This window comes from Lipotes vexillifer, unplaced genomic scaffold, assembly GCF_000442215.2.
Source record: "Lipotes vexillifer unplaced genomic scaffold, Lipotes_vexillifer_v1.1 scaffold374, whole genome shotgun sequence".
Classification (NCBI taxonomy): Eukaryota; Metazoa; Chordata; class Mammalia; order Artiodactyla; family Lipotidae; genus Lipotes; species Lipotes vexillifer.
Window position 1 is genome coordinate 138,442 of NW_006774696.1, and position 15,555 is coordinate 153,996.

Below are 15,555 nucleotides of genomic sequence, written 5' to 3' on the forward strand. Positions count from 1 at the left end.
GGGGGGGGGTGGGCAGGACCACCCACTTCCGTTCATGCTGCTTCCTCAGCTCAGAGCCCTGGACCAGCAGTTCCACGAGGACAGCGACTGTGTTATATCCCCCCCCACCCCCAAGTCTCACTCAGTCATCGCTGCTGTAGCAGGGTGGTCCCACTCCAATCTCTAGGGGCAGAGGTGTGACATAGGCCTATACGATCACAGCATTGCTGCTTTCTGGACCACAGTGATTGGTTCAGGGACGGTCATATGATCTGAGTCAGGCCAATCTGTGAATAAGGCTCTATTCCAGGCTTTGACTGCAATGGTTGGGAAAGACACCTTCTTTCTGCTGGACTTGACACTGTCAAGATATAAGCCTGGAGTCATTATGGGCCACCATATGAATGACCAGAATGAAACCGACATAGAAGCCAACATGTTCTGTCCAACTTAAGGGGACAGAATAAGTTCTGAAGTCCTGCCTGGAGCTGAACCTCTGGAGTTTTCATTGCCACAAGCCAACAGATCCCTGCTTTGGATCAAGCCAATCTAATTTGTGTTCTGACACTTGCAACTGATACAGAGTTCTTAAAGGGAAGGATTGGGTCTTTTCATCTTGGCCTCTTTAGTGCTCAACATACATGGCATGCAGTAGGCACTCGATACATGTTCACTGAACAGACCTTTCTGACCCCAAAGCCCATGCTTTGTCCACTGTCATTGAATGCTTGCAAGCAGAAGTCACTGGGCAATCAGAAAGGATGTGTGTGTGCTGCTGGCCCCAAGGGCAGGCGGCAGGTCCTTCTTCAGGTGAGGGTGGCTTACAGGTGTTGTGTAAATAAGGGAGAAAGACCTGAGCGACTTTCAGCCAGAGTGCATCCCTGCCACATTCATGATTCATAGGAAATCAACCTCTCCCTCTCATATTGTGATAGGAATAAGTCTGAGAGAGGAGTGGACAGTCCAGTAGCCCTGTTGCCCCAATAGGGATGCTTCCATGCAGCTGCCAGAGCAGGGAAAGACTGGTGAGGACTGCCTGCTCTCTTCCTACAGCAGCTGGGTAGGGCCGGAAAGACCCCTGGACTTGCAGTCAAGATATCAGGGTTCTACTTTCAGCTCTGTCACTGATTAGCTCTGTGACCCTGGACAAGTCACTTTCCCCCTCTGAACTTTCTGCCCTGTCTGTAAAATGGGGTTATTTATAAAACCTTCCCTGCAGGCTATTATGGGCAGTAACGGGGATCAGGCCTAGGAAAGTACTCTGTGGGGTGGAGAGACACTGGCCAAAGTGTGAGACGGCATTCATTACAGGGTCCTTATTGTATCCCTATCTATCTCCCACTATGGCTGGTGCCTCTCCCTAAACACCTCCTTTGCCTCTTACCTCTCTGTCATGGCCACCTGCTCCAGCATAGCAGAGCCTGTGTTGGCCTTCCAGTTTCCAGAGATGGAGGTTCTCCTGTATCAGAACAAAGAACACAGTGAGGGCATTAGGGATGCTTGTCATTGATCTGCTTTCCTTTTTTGCTTTGACTGTTTGGCGGCTCTGATTCAAATATCTGGCTTACATTCTGACATGTAGTCTTAGGTACGCATCCAGTCGTCAGATTTATTTTTCTGTTTTTATTTCCCTCTATGTTGACTGTCTTATTTGTTGGGTCTTATGCATCTTTTCCCAAGCCGCCTTTGAAACATAAACGTTAAATTTAACAAATGCCTACACTATCAGATTAAATCCTGCAAACTTTGGCCTCCTGTTTTTCAGAAGAAGAACTAGGGCAGTATAGCCTCCGGTGACTCTGGAATCTCTTTTGAGAGCCCCAGAAAGTAGGAAAAATGATCCATGGAGAGAAGTGATTACTTTCCATGGTGAAGAGCAGGAAGGCCTTCTGGCTCTGCCTGCCTCACCCTCTTAGTTCCCTTGCCCTTTCTCCAAAGCCCATGGGTATTTCCTGTGTGTAGGCCTCCACACACCTTTTCCCCTTTGCCGGATCCAGTCTTCATCTCCATCTTTGCCTCCCTAAGTCCTACTCATCCTTCAAGTTTCATCCGAAAATGTGACTTCCTGAGAGTACATCTTCCCCAACAAGAATCCCCTATACTACACCCTGTACCAATGTTTAGTAATGCTCATCTCACTTGCAATGACTACTTTAGTGTGCTGTCTTTCCTGAGGGCAGGGAACATGTTTTGACTCATCCCTCTGTACCTCTAGTGTCCAGTGGTCCCTGGCATGTAGTAGGTGCCCAGTAACTACCCACTAGGTAAGGGACTGTGTATGTTGAAGAGCAATCCAGACAAACTATCTCTAATGGCATATCTGGATTCAGCAAAGACTGAATGGCTTTAAGCAAAGTGGCAGAGGTAAGGCAATTTGTTTCATGACCAAGGGAAGGCGTGTGATTGAGGTTTAAGGGTGAACCAGGAGAGGAATTGCTATAAAATGTCTTTCTAAAAGAGAAAACAAAATGGATCTGAGCACAGCAGATGCTGAGAATAGATGGTGGCCAATAGGAGACATAATGACTAAGGGTAGCTGTGACATTGATAAGCTTCATGTCAATTAAGTTTAGTTCAGCTCAATGCAATTCAATTCAATTTGGCAAACAATCACCAGGCCTCCCTACGTCCTGGGTACAGGACTAATCTGAGTGTGCAGAGATGACCCCTTCCTCGAGCTGCTCACTACCTTAAAGGGTAGACCAGCCTAAAACCAGAACGTAGGCATGGTAGGGTTAGCAGTACACAGGAGGCACGAAGCACCCCGGGGAAGCAAAGGAGAAACCAGTCACTTAACATGAACCCCAGAAGGTAGCGATTGAGATGTGCCTGGGAGGATAAGTAGGATTCAATAGAGTGGGATCTGCACGGTAACAAGGGAAGGTAAGAACTGACTTGAGTCAGATGGATGCGAGTTTGAATCTTGATTTTAGCATTTTCTAGCTGTATAACCATGGACAACATCTCTGACTCTAGTTTCTCATTGGTAAATGGGAATAATTACCATGCTTACAGGGCATTGTGTGGATTAAAGGAACGATTCCCATAAACCTCTTAGTACAATGGGTGCTACTATTACTTTTCAGTAAGCGTATACAAGAAAAAAAAAAAAAAGCATTCTAATGCCAGAAGCAGCAGGAACACAAGCCAGACTGGTCTCCTTCCAAGAAGATAACGATAGTGAGAGCTGATACTTAGTGAGTGCTTTCTATGTCTGAGACATGGGTCTAAAAGCTTTATAAGCACTGGCTTATTTCAGTCTCACAAAACCTAATGAGATGGATATTATTATTATTATCATTCCCACTGAGTGGCAGAAGCCACCAAACCATATCTGAGAAACTCTGGGCTCTTAACCATGACTCTTCATGGCAGAGCCCATCACAGGTTTGGGGAAAAGAGTTGATTGGCCCAAATGTGATGCAGCTGCTAGAATGTAGGATGGGATGTAGACTGTGATAACAGAATCTATGTTTATGACACATGTATGAAGCTGACCCCCTTGATGAAGGGGCAGGGGTGAGTGGAAAGGTGCTGCCTAAGTAACTTTGGAAATTAGTGGAGACTGTATGACTAAGTACAAAAGAAACTGTATGTAAGTCCTGTACCATAGTTGGTGAAGCTGTTTCTCATGGGACTATGGCTTGGCAGTTCTGCAACTGTACACATATACTGTGGATGAACAAAGAAGTACATGGATGGTGGATGGTGGGAGCCAGGTTTTTTCCCTGTTGGAGTGGGATGTTACAGATAAGCAATCTGGGAAGGCTAAAATGAATCATGTGGTACTGGATGAAAGTCTGACACATCAGCATGAACTCTGTTTAGCTTTAGCTATAGATGGATATATGTGTGTGTGTGTATATGTGTGTGTGTATACATATATAATTACAGACGTGTGTATACACGGGTTAAGATACACATATGTATTTCCCAGCTCTGTCTGCTGAGAGGATTTAGAAACAATGACACCCAGTGGCAACAAGCACAAAGGCCCAAGTGCTGGGCAGGAAGTGGGCCAGAAAGGATGCTGAATGGTCATGGGCAGAGAGGGCGTTCTACACCGAGGTGTGACATGAACACTCTCCCTCAGATGTGGGCCAACCCAGGGTCCAGGAAACACCATACTAATGACAAATTGGAGCTGTCAGGGCAGAAAGGCTCAGCATAAGGAATGCAGCAATGAGGTAATCCTCAAGAAGAGAAACTGGGACAAGGTGCTGTCAATGTCAAGTGGAAACGCTAACAATGAGGAGAGGAGGGAAATGATATCGTGAGGGATGGTGGAGGCCTCAGGAACGCACTGGACCATGCACTGGAATATTCTCCAACTCACAGAGGTTGGGGGTGGCAGGGGGAGGTGATCTTATCACCCTGAGGGCATCTGAGAGCAGTGACAGGTCTGGCCTGGCTCATGGGTGGAAGAGAGTGATTGGCAAGACCGGCCAGAGGTGTTTCTTGGCCCCATCCCTTTCCTGGGCATATTTCCTTATAGGTCAGCTGACTGCATTTTCTCCAGTTTCCCAGGCAATGGCAGAGTGGAGTGGTTGCAACAGAGACTGTGTGACTTGCAAAGCCTAAAATTACCGTCTGGTCATTTACAGAAAAAGTTTGTAGACCCCCGGTCCAGGCAATCCAGGCAGTGCAAAAGCAACCCCACATAATACAGAAGTGGATATGTACGGCTGTGATCAATAAAACCTTATTTACTGAGACAGGTGGAAGCTGGATTTGGCCTGTGGGCTGTGGTTTGCTGACCCTGATCTAGAGCACAGCTCCACCACACAGAAGCAAAGGACTTTCTAACTGTCCAGAGTCAGCTGTTGTAGTCCTCAAAGATGGAACCAGGCAATCAGTGTGCCATACATGCTTGGAAACCAGGCACCTGTTGCCCCTCTGGGGTCTCATCATTCCCGGTGGAAACAACAATATTCCAAAGTGAGACAGAGAGGACCTGGGGCAGATAAGACCTCTCTAAACACCAAGCCCTCCACCTGGTCAGGAACTCCCACTCATCCTTGTAACCGCAGCTCCAGCGTGAGTCATCCTTTGCCTGAACCACCCCTGGGATGCATGTGTGTTGGATTTTCTGGTGTTCATCCCTTTTCTTTTAGTCACACAACCTCTATTTCCACTGGATAAGGACCTGCCCGTATTGCATATGCTATCTTGGTGGGACTCTTCATACTGCTCTGCATTCCCCTAACTAATAAGCATGTGACCACAGTTGGATTAATCAGCGCTGTTTCCACGGAATCATGATCTTGAGTTAAGCCCTGAAAATGATTAGGGCAGATTCACTTCCTAATGGGGTGCCGCGAAGACTGTATATTACTTCTGGCTACCCAGATTCTTGGGGCTGCCCTGGACCCTAATATTTCTGAAATTGATAATTTGGGGTTTTGTTGGTTAGTTCTGATCATTCATCTAATAAATTTCCTTTAAAAAAAAAAAACACACCAAATTAGTCAGGTATGGTTTTTTACTAATTGCAGCTGGAGAAATCTGATGTAATCTCCTTCCTGATCTTATTTGTCCCAGAGAAACCCTTTTGCAGCCCACAGCCCCAGAGTCATCTTCTTACAAACACAGGTCAGATCATGACACTTCACTGCTCAGAAGGGAAGAGAAGAAAATTTACAACCCTCAGCAAGGCATTCAAGGATGGTTTTTTTAATTGCAGCTGGAGAAATCTGATGTAATCTCCTTCCTGATCTTATTTGTCCCAGAGAAACCCTTTTGCAGCCCACAGCCCCAGAGTCATCTTCTTACAAACACAGGTCAGATCATGACACTTCACTGCTCAGAAGGGAAGAGAAGAAAATTTACAACCCTCAGCAAGGCATTCAAGGCCTTCCTTGATTTGTCCCTAATCAAAGAGAAGTCTCTCTTCCACGTATGTCTCCTATGACATACACCAGGTATATACTTGGAAACATGCCAACAGTCTTTCTTTCTCTGGGGGAAACAGGCTTCATTTGGGTAGACAGACTTCTACCCTGGGATGCGCCATGATGGAACTTCAGCCTTCTGTTGTACTAACCAGAGAAGAAGGGCGGTGAAGGAGACAGAAAGGGAGAATGATGATGTCCCTATGGGGTCTCTGCTCTGGGGCAGAGAAGACAGGGCATGACATGTATTTTTACTCTCCGTTCTTCTCACACTCTGCTCCTACCCTTCCTCCCAGCTCCCCAGCCCCTGCCCAGGGACTCACATGTAAGCTTTGTAGTTGGATCCAATTTTCTGGATGCGGATGTCGTACTTGGAGTCGATGAAGGCCTCGGTGGTGGCATAGGTTTTGGCCATAGCCACCATGCTGGTGATGTCCTGGTAGTCATGCTGGTTTTCTACTTTGATCTGTGTGGGAGGATGAGGGGTTGAGTACCACCCACCCAGCGTTCACTGGGCACCTACCCAGTGCTGGGACCCAGGGCTGCACCGTATATAGTAACCTTGAGAAGGTCGCCTGCCTGGCAGGGGAGGCAGACCTAGAAAACAAGTCACCCCACCACTTCCTGTGGAAGAGAAAGGCAACATTCCACTTGGGGAGTCAAGGGAATCTTTATAGAAGGGGTGGGCTCTGAACAGGGTTTGGAAGAATGAACACGATTCTCACGTGGACTATGGAGCAGGTGTGTTCTCTGGAGAGGATGGAGGATGGACAAGGCAGAGGCAGGAGGAGCCCGTAGGGAGGGGGGATGGGCCAGGAGTTTGGACTGGCCAAGGGGGCAGGAGGGTGGGGGGGATGCCTGAAGAGGGTCTCCAGGGAATAGACCATGGAGGGCCTCAACAGCTTTGGTAGCGGCTAGGATGCCAGGCTGAAGACTCTGCAAAGCCACTTGACGGAGAGGAGTTTAAACAAGAAAGTAGCCTAATTGGTGTTTCAGAAAAATCACTCAAGCAGCTGTGTAGAGGGTTGGATGGAGGGGTGTGATGTGGGATAGAGAGAGACCAGTCAGAAAGAAGAGAGTATGTACGTGTGTATGTGCATGTGGTGTGCATGGGCAGGGTGTGTGCATGTGGGTTGTGTGTGTTAAGTGTGTGGAGGACGTGTGTGTGGGGTGTGTGGGGTATGTGGGTGCAATGTATATTTTGTGATGTATATGTGTGATGTTTGCATGTGCGTTGTGTGGGGTGTACGGTGTTTTTGTGTGTGCAGTCCGTGTGTGCATGTGTGTGTGTGGGAGTGTGCATGCACTGGACATGGCTAGCTCTGCTAGTCCAAAGGCCTGGAGGAGAAACCCGCTCACACTGTTTACTGGGCTGAGGCCAGGAACATGCGGTGGTGTCCTGGGGTCAAGGAGAGGCCTTAGGAGAGCTTCCAAGGCCAAGTGCAGGGGAGGAGGCCAAGGCTTAGTGACAGTGATCTCAGAACATAACAGAGGCTGACTCGCAGCACCTGTGGACAGCTGGGTGGGTGCTCCCTCCCCTGTCATCCTCACTCGGACAGCAGCGGGGTTCTGAAGCTGGGCCAGCAGTGGGCAGAGGCCAGATCCACTGGGGGGCTGGGTGGGTGCTGAGCAGCCTGGGTGGGGGGTGGTCCTGTCCTTACAGCCTCTTCTAGTCCTTTTCTGCCCACGCTTCAGGCTCAGCAGTTCCCTGACCACTCCCTCCCTCCATGATGATGCCCACCCACATCTGCCCCAACTTCACAACTTACATGGCATCTTCACAGCCCTCCTTTGGGACCCAAAACAGGATTGTGAGGCAGGCAGGGTGGCCATTATTATGGCCACTTAACATGCGGAAAGGGAGATTTTTCTCCTTGTCTAGGGCCATATAGCAGCTAAGCACAGAGCTGGGAATGAAACTCAGGACTCCAAAAGCACAGCTGCTCTTGGAACAATCTCAGGGTATCTACAAGTGCATGCCTGTGGTCCCACCCAACAGATTGTAAACAGTGATGGGGAGGGAGGCTTGGCAAACCTTCTCTCTTCTTGGTTCTTTGTGCAACCCAGCCTCAGTGGCAGGGTGCCTCCTCCCACCGGAGGCCGAAGATACCCTTTGTTCTAGGTCCTCTAAGGCTCTGACTGCCTGATGTTCCCTCCTCCCTTGGTAATAGGACCCTTAAGTTTTACCCGGGCATCTGGTCTCTCAGCTAAAGATTATTTTGTTCCAGTCTCCTTACAGGTAGATGTGGTCAAGTCTCTAAGTCTGGCCAGTGAAACTGTGAGTGGATGTGATGCGAGCAGCCTCTGGGTGGCGCCTTTAAGATGAAGGGAACCCTCCCTTTCCTTCTCCCTTCTGACTGGGATGTTTACATGATGGTGGGAGCTGGAGCAGCCTTCTTGGACCGCAAGATGGAAGCTGCATGTTGAAGATGGCTGACTAATAAGGTGGAAGGAACCTGGATTTCCAACACCATGGAGTCCCCAGTCAGCCCTTGATTGTGTATGCTCAGACTCCTACATGAGAGCAAAGTAAACCTTAATCTCGTTTAAGCTACGGTTATTTTGGTCTTTGTTAAAGCAGCCAAGCTATATTTCTGCCATGTATTTTTCATCTCTTGCCCTTTATTGATTCTTTACCCTTTGGATTAACATGATCATGGATCCACTAATCTCAAATCGTTCCTGCTTTTCAACACCTCAGTTACCACTGCTCTCTCTGTCTCTACATCCTCATTTCCCACTCACTCCTAAACCAGCTCTCTCTGGATGTCATTCCCCACCACTCCACCGAAACTGATTTGGCAAAGGTCACCTTCGACCTCCTCATTGGCAAATAAAACAGAGCTCCCTTTGCTCCCTATCCTGCTTCGGCACTCTATGGTATCTGAAGCCACTGAACTCTTCGAAATTTGGTTTTCATGCCATTATTTTCTTCCCTTTTTTTCCTGGCAACTCCTTCAAAGTCTATATTGCTTCCTCTTCCCTCAACTGCCCCTTGGGTGGTCATAATGTTTCATTCTCAGCCAACATCGGGGAGCCGGTAAAGAGAGAGTTAACGAAATGAAAGAGTGGGGGTGAGAGCTTTCAGGGACAGCTCGTCTCGTTCACTTTTGTCCCTGGGTGGAGCTGGAAAGGACCAGAGCTACTCCTGGCTTCCTGGTCAGAACAGCATACACTGCAGGCTGTCTCAGAGGTCTCTGGTTGTCCACAACATCCATTCTCTTCTTCTGTAGCAGTGAAGCACCTTGGTCTGGGGGTGCATGACCACCCAGAATGAATATTACACTTCCCCATCTCCCTGGCACCTGTGCGTAGTCATGTGATCACGGTTGTGCGATCACGTTTTGGTCAATGAGATGTGAGCAGAAGTGGGGCCTGAACTTCCAGGTCTGCCTTATAAGGGAAGTTTGTGTGGGGGGATGCTTTTCAGTTCCTCCTTTCCTCGTCCTGCTAGCTGCAGTGGGCTCCATTGAAGACCCTGTGTCTGAAGGGCAACACCCCAAGAAGGAATGATCAACAGGATGGAAGGAGCCTGCTAGGTGAGAAAGAAGGAAGGTCCTAGCTTGTTTAAGCCACCTTAGGTCTTTGTAACAGCAGCCGAACTTCATCCTTAAGTAAACATTTGTTGAATGCATCATGCATGCATTCATTTATTCACAGGACAGACAAAAGAGAGCAAAGAGAGAAAGTATAGATGTAGAGGTTTAATTATTAAAGAATTAGTGGTCATCCCAACCTCCCTTTGTGAGCCCTTCTCTCCTAGAGTAGTCGGGTTGTTTGGGGTGGGGAGCTCATCCTGCCCTCTTCAGGACTGAGCAGGCAACCCAGGTTTCTCATGCATGGGCTAGTAATTTTGTTCTCAAATTGTGTGATGTCTGAGCCCCATAAAACCCGGCTCTCCCACTGGCCCCACACATGTCTGTCTCCCCATTAGACTGTGAGCTTCCTAAGGACAGACAACATGTCTTGGTCCCAGTCGTAACACCAGTGCCTGGCATGTTGCAGATGCTCCAGATGTGTTTGCTGGATTGATTTTAAGAAGGCTGGATAAAGATCTGCTTGTAACTTGGGAGGAGGCAAGCAGATGGAAGGAAAAATAAGGGTGCTTGGAAAAAGGCAAAGAAAATGTGTTTCAGGGAAACATGTTTTATAGGATGACTTTTTCTGTAAATGCTCAGGCTAGATTCCACACTCAGAGGTTTACCGCTTCCTAGTGTAGCGCCAGTGGTGCAATCAGTTAGCGTGAGCCCAGTACTTGTAAGAGGTTTACAGCTTCCACTGTGAGCCTTGAAAACCTGGTGAAGTCAGGGACCCTGGAGAATGGAGCAGGTGGCCTGATGGGTGGTGCTGGAGGGGACTCTGGGTGGGTGCTCGGGCCATAAAGGGAGGTGGGGTGAGAAGCTATTGAGGACGGCTAGCCATGGGGAGGGTGGAACGGCTGCTGGCCCGGGGAGGGAGTTACTAGCTGGAAACCCCTCCAACTGTTCACAGAGACACTGAAAACAGGAAGCTTGAAATGAGCCGTGATTCAAGATTACCCATTTCCTGCTCTGGGGACCCGCGCGGGGGTGCCACACAAGCGCCTTGACTCCGAAGTCTCACACCCTCACGTACGCCTCCCTGCCCGCTCTGTGCCCCCGTCTCTCCTCTCGTCCTCCTGGGCCCCTCCTTCCTCTCTCCCACATCCACCGCCTTCTCCCACCCTGCTCCTCTTACCTTTAGTATCATCTTCCTCCTCTGTCCCGTTCCCTCTGTGTTTTCCTTTGTCACCTCTTACGTCTCCCGTCTTCCTCCATCTCTCCTTCCCCCTACTTCTCTACCTCCCTCCTCGTTCCCTGACCCCTTCTCAGTGCCTGTCTCCTTCTTGCTGCTTGCCTTCCAGGCCACCCTCACCCTGCCCCCCCACCTCTCCTACCTCCTTTCCCTCACTGTTTCCCTGTTCAGTTTCTCACACTTTCCTCCTCTCCAGCTCTGTGAACTGCTTTACCTCCCCGGTGTGAGTGAGCGGGTGAGTGTGTGTGTGAGAGTGTGTGCGTGCACACCTGTGCTCCATCAGCAGGGTGAGCGAGGAGGGAGAGTGACAACCGAGGGAGAGGAACTGGAGAGAGGAGGCAGGGGACAATTCCGAATCTCCTCAGTGGGATTCATCTCAGAGGTCTCCTACTCCAAATCCCAGCTGGGACGGGCAAGTCATCTTCTACGGCCTCGGGAGACTGTGCACTATTTGCTTGAACACCTCTAATAGCAGGGAGCTCGCTACTGGGCAAGGCAGCTCATACCATCTTAGGGAACTTGTCCTACTGTATATTAGACCAAGAGTGAGCGAATGGTTCCAATGGTTGATCACGCAGGGTACATCTCAGCCCTCTGCCTTGTGTCTGCTTTTCATCCACTGGATGAGAGCCACCCAGCTGTGCCTAAGTCACTCTTTTCTTTAACCCATCCCAATGTGAGCTGGTTCCAGACCCTTTACTACCTTAAAATGCTCCCCTTTGATACTCTCTTAAACTGTGTGGTGTCCAAAATTACACACATACTCCAGATGTGGTCCTACCAGCTGAGATTGGATAAGACCGTCACCTCACTCTATCTGGAACACATCTGGCCTAATCCTGCCTCAGGGCCTTTGCACTTGCTGTTCCTTGCTTGCATGGCTCACAGCCTCACTTCATTCAGGTCTCTCCTCCAGCCTCACCTTCTCAGAGCTGCCTTCTCTGACCACCATGTGTGAGGTTACTCCTCCCACCCAGCACCTCCTCATTCACATTACGCTGCTTAATTCTTCTCCATAGCATTTCCACCGCCACTTCCACTGAATTGTACTTTAGAAGACAAATTAGTCATGTGAGCCAATTCCTTAAAATAAGTCTATCTATGTATACACTTCTTACTGCTTCCGTTTCTTTGGACAACCCTGATGAACGCATTGTCTCAACTGGAGCTGCGGCAAGAAGACAAAGATGCCACCTCCCAAAGTGATCTGTGACAGAGACCACTATGGCCAAGAACTGGTAGATTCACCCATGTTGATATTACAAGGTTGGGATGCTGGAGATGAGAGATTCTGAGACGGTGATTTCTTAGGAAAAGTTTATGCCAGCCTACCACTCCTCCCTTGTGCTACGTCTGGTAGGAGCTTCAGTGGGACACGCAGCAAGACTGATATGTGTCTGGTGCTGAATCCTTCCCAGGGCATCTGCAGGTAAGCATCCTGCCTTTGGTTTATCCAGGCTAAGGATGTACGTGCTTCCTGTGGCCACAGGTGGGTTGTGTGGAGAGAGCAGCGGCTGAAGGAGAGCGGCATCTCCACTGCCACCACCCTGGTGCAGGCCACATCATCCCTCTTTGGACTGCTGCAATCATCTCTTTTAAAATTCCTCTTGCCTAAGCCAAACCTCAGACTGATTTCCTCAGACTCTCTGGGTGTGGGCCAAGTCATCAGTATTTTTGGAAGCTTCCCAGGCAAATGCGTGCAGCCCAGGTTGAAAAGCTTATATGATCTGGTTCCTGATCATCTCTCTTTTGCACTCAGCCAAACTTGTCCCTGACTTACTGCTTTTGTACTTGCTATTCCCGCTGGTGGAATAATTTTCCTGAATACCTTCCCATGGCTGGTTTCTTCAGGTCTCAGCCCAGATGAGCCCTCAGAGGCTTTTCCAACTACCTGATATCAAGTAGCTACCCCTTCCTGGGAAGTCTGTACTGAATTATCACTATTTTTCCTTACCATCTTTGACTATCTGAAATTACTTATTTGCTAACGTGCTATTGTCTCTCTCCTCCATTAAAGTGTAAGCCAAATAAAACCAGAGCCTCCTGTGTCTTGCTAGGAGACAATGTAACAGAGTGTTGAAGAATGCAAGCTCAAATCCCAGCTCCATCACTTATTAGCGGCATGACCTTGGGGAATTTACTTAGCTTCTCTGTGTCTCACTTTCCTTATCAGCAAAACGTGGGTAACTTGTTTTTTTGTTTTTTGTTTTGTTTTTGAATGCAAGCTTTTCTTTTATTATAACTCTAAATAAAAGTCATACTTCTAAAATAAGCTACAAATTGCCTTTTTTTTGTGAAACTGATGTGACTTGGTGCCACAGCTAACCTTTCTCTCATAGCAGCAGTATCATCAGCCCGTGGCAGCAAGGAAATGTTCATTCCTGGCATCCCACGGGCTCCCATACAGGCAACTTCATAAAGCATATGCAGATACTACTCTGCTGAAGTTCCAAATGAATAGAAATGATCATTGTGCTTATGGGTCTCATACCTTCCAACGTATACACAAATGGTGACAAATTAAAATAGCAGTTCTTTGCTTACCAATAAAATCATACGGCAGAGGGGTTGGAGGTGGAAAGAGAAATTGTTAAAGATGCGGGAAAAATGCAAAACAGTGCTAGCATTCACAAAAAGGATCATGCTAAAATCAGATCCATATTCATAAAAATCAATCATTAAGCCACAATCCAAAGAACTCTGTCCATGAGTCCAAAGGCACGTGTGCCAGCTGAAGGAAATGCAGGATCCTTCTGACAATAGTTTCTTCAGAGCAGAATAGTAACACGTCACTGGAGTAATCACAACAGGGTGAACAAGACGCCATCACATGGAGTAGGGGTCCGGGGCTATCCTGCCTTCGTGTCCACGAGCTGCATCTGCACGTTGGCAAGCCACGCCACCCCCGTAGCCTCCCTTGGACTGCATCTGGTTCTGAATGGAGCTAACGGAATTCATCCCACTGAACAGGTCTCCTGACCCGACGTGAGCCGCGTGCACAAAGTTTGTGGGCTCTCCAATCACACCTCGGTCAATCCGCCGGCGCCTTTTAGGTTGAGGCTGTTCTGCAATACAGCAGTTGAAACACAACCAGAATTCACTCATGCTTACAGTCCAAGTTATAAATGAGCACCAATGAAGTTTCCAAATCTCAACTCAGGAAGCTTCACAAAGCAGGCTTCTCAATATGATAGATGTCCAAAGATGCCAAAATAATAACTTTATTACTTCTCTGTGTTTTTGTTCCTGGAAGTCAAGTATCTTATATAGTCGATCTAACAAAGAAAAGGTCAGATTGTTTCCTTTCTTTGCTTCTGATTCTACAGAGACTCATTTCTGAACCACCAGGAAAGGTATAAAAATTGTTGTCTTGACTCAGGACCTTAACAGGTAGTCACTCACTCCTTGTCAATAGAGCTATCTCTGGGTTGAGAACATTCCATAATATGCATACAGATGACTGTAGACTCACTGTCAGTATAAGCTGTTCCTTGAAGGTTTCTTCTCATTTGGGTTCGAGGTTTTACTCAAAAATCCACACACCCACAACTGGCCCTATCGTAGCCTTTGTCTCCACTGCTCTCGCTCTGGCCACAGCCGCTCTCAGGCCAGCCCCGCCGCCGCCGCTGTCCCCCAACGCCCGCAGCTGCGCTCCCCGGTGTGCTCGCCGCTCGGTAACTTGTTAATATAAAGAAACTACTCCTGATCAAATGTGGGTGACTTGGATTGTTGTTGAGCATTAAATGAGATACATGTATATAGTTTAGAAGAACTCTTTGTTCATTACAGGCATTCAATAAATGTTAACTATTATTATCGTTCCTTTCTATACCCTTGACACCCAGCATAGTGTTTGGCACACAGCAGATGCTCAATAAATATTTGCTGAAAGAATAAATGAAGGGGCCAGTCATGGGAGTAGCTGGGTAAAGAGAATCTAGGCAAAGGGAAAAGGAGGTGCAGTGGCCCTTGGGCTCATGCTCCCGGTGGAAAAGAGACTCACAAGCATTAGCAGAAAACTGAGCCTTGACATCTTTTTGTGGAAGCTGAGGGCTAATAGGGATTCATGCTTGAGGAAGGGCCATCCCACTTCCTCTTAAAGGTGAACACTGGGAATGGGGTCAAGATCCTTCCTAGAAGAAGGTTTGGAATTCAACTTGATAGCCTTGAGCAATTGAAGTCCATCGCCCTATTTCAATAGCCTAGAAAACATTTCACTCCAGCCACATCCATCTCCCTCAAGTTCCCATAGAAGGCCCACTTTGGAGCATGCTCCATCTGGTGTGATGGCTGGGACAAGCTTGTTCTTCTCAAAGATAACTATTTGAGGCAATTTACTGAACCAGGTTATTTACGAATAAGCTAAAAGCTAAGACGGGATCTACCAAAAATAATAACTGTAGCTTCAGAACACTTGCTCTGTGGTCTCTTTCTGGCAATAATTAGCTGGTTGAGCCAGCTGGATATTCAGGCCACTCCTAGTTCGAAATAATAAAACCGTAACTCTGGCACACAAATGGATGCTTGTTTTTCTGTTTTTATAACAGGAAGGCGTTCTTCCAGCTCATTACAAAGTGGTCTATGCTCGTTAAGAAGCTAATGAGATGGAGTGAAGGGGAAGAGCTAAATCTCAGTTTTCCCTCCCAGTAAATGTTTTCCAGTCTTGCCCCACCTAGACTCTCAAGGCAGGACTAAGTGTAGGTTCTGTGCTTACATCATTAACACGAGGCCATGCTTACAGAGCTTAGCCCGGAATCTCTCCTGAGCTCCGCATCAAAAGCTTAAAAGAGGTAAATGTGAGTTTCAAAGAAGCCAATGCAGAAATTCTGAAACTTTCTGGATTTATGATGCCCATCTCAGGAATGATTTCAAGGCCTTCCAAGGCCAAAAGAAGTACGAAGCAGCTTCATTT

The 15,555-nt window shown here is 47.9% G+C and overlaps 1 protein-coding gene across 2 annotated transcripts in view; it reads right to left on the bottom strand.

Moving 5' to 3' along the window:
* The window catches only part of SYN3 (synapsin III), a 406,875-nt gene that overhangs the window by 17,406 nt on the left and 373,914 nt on the right, over window positions 1-15,555 (bottom strand). For both annotated transcript variants that reach the window (XM_007449437.1, XM_007449438.1), the window contains 2 exons: window positions 6,194-6,336; window positions 1,364-1,438 (listed from right to left, as the gene is read on the bottom strand). In XM_007449437.1, the coding sequence (XP_007449499.1) occupies window positions 1,364-1,438; window positions 6,194-6,336 (218 nt within the window). The remainder of the gene's footprint in view (window positions 1-1,363; window positions 1,439-6,193; window positions 6,337-15,555) is intronic.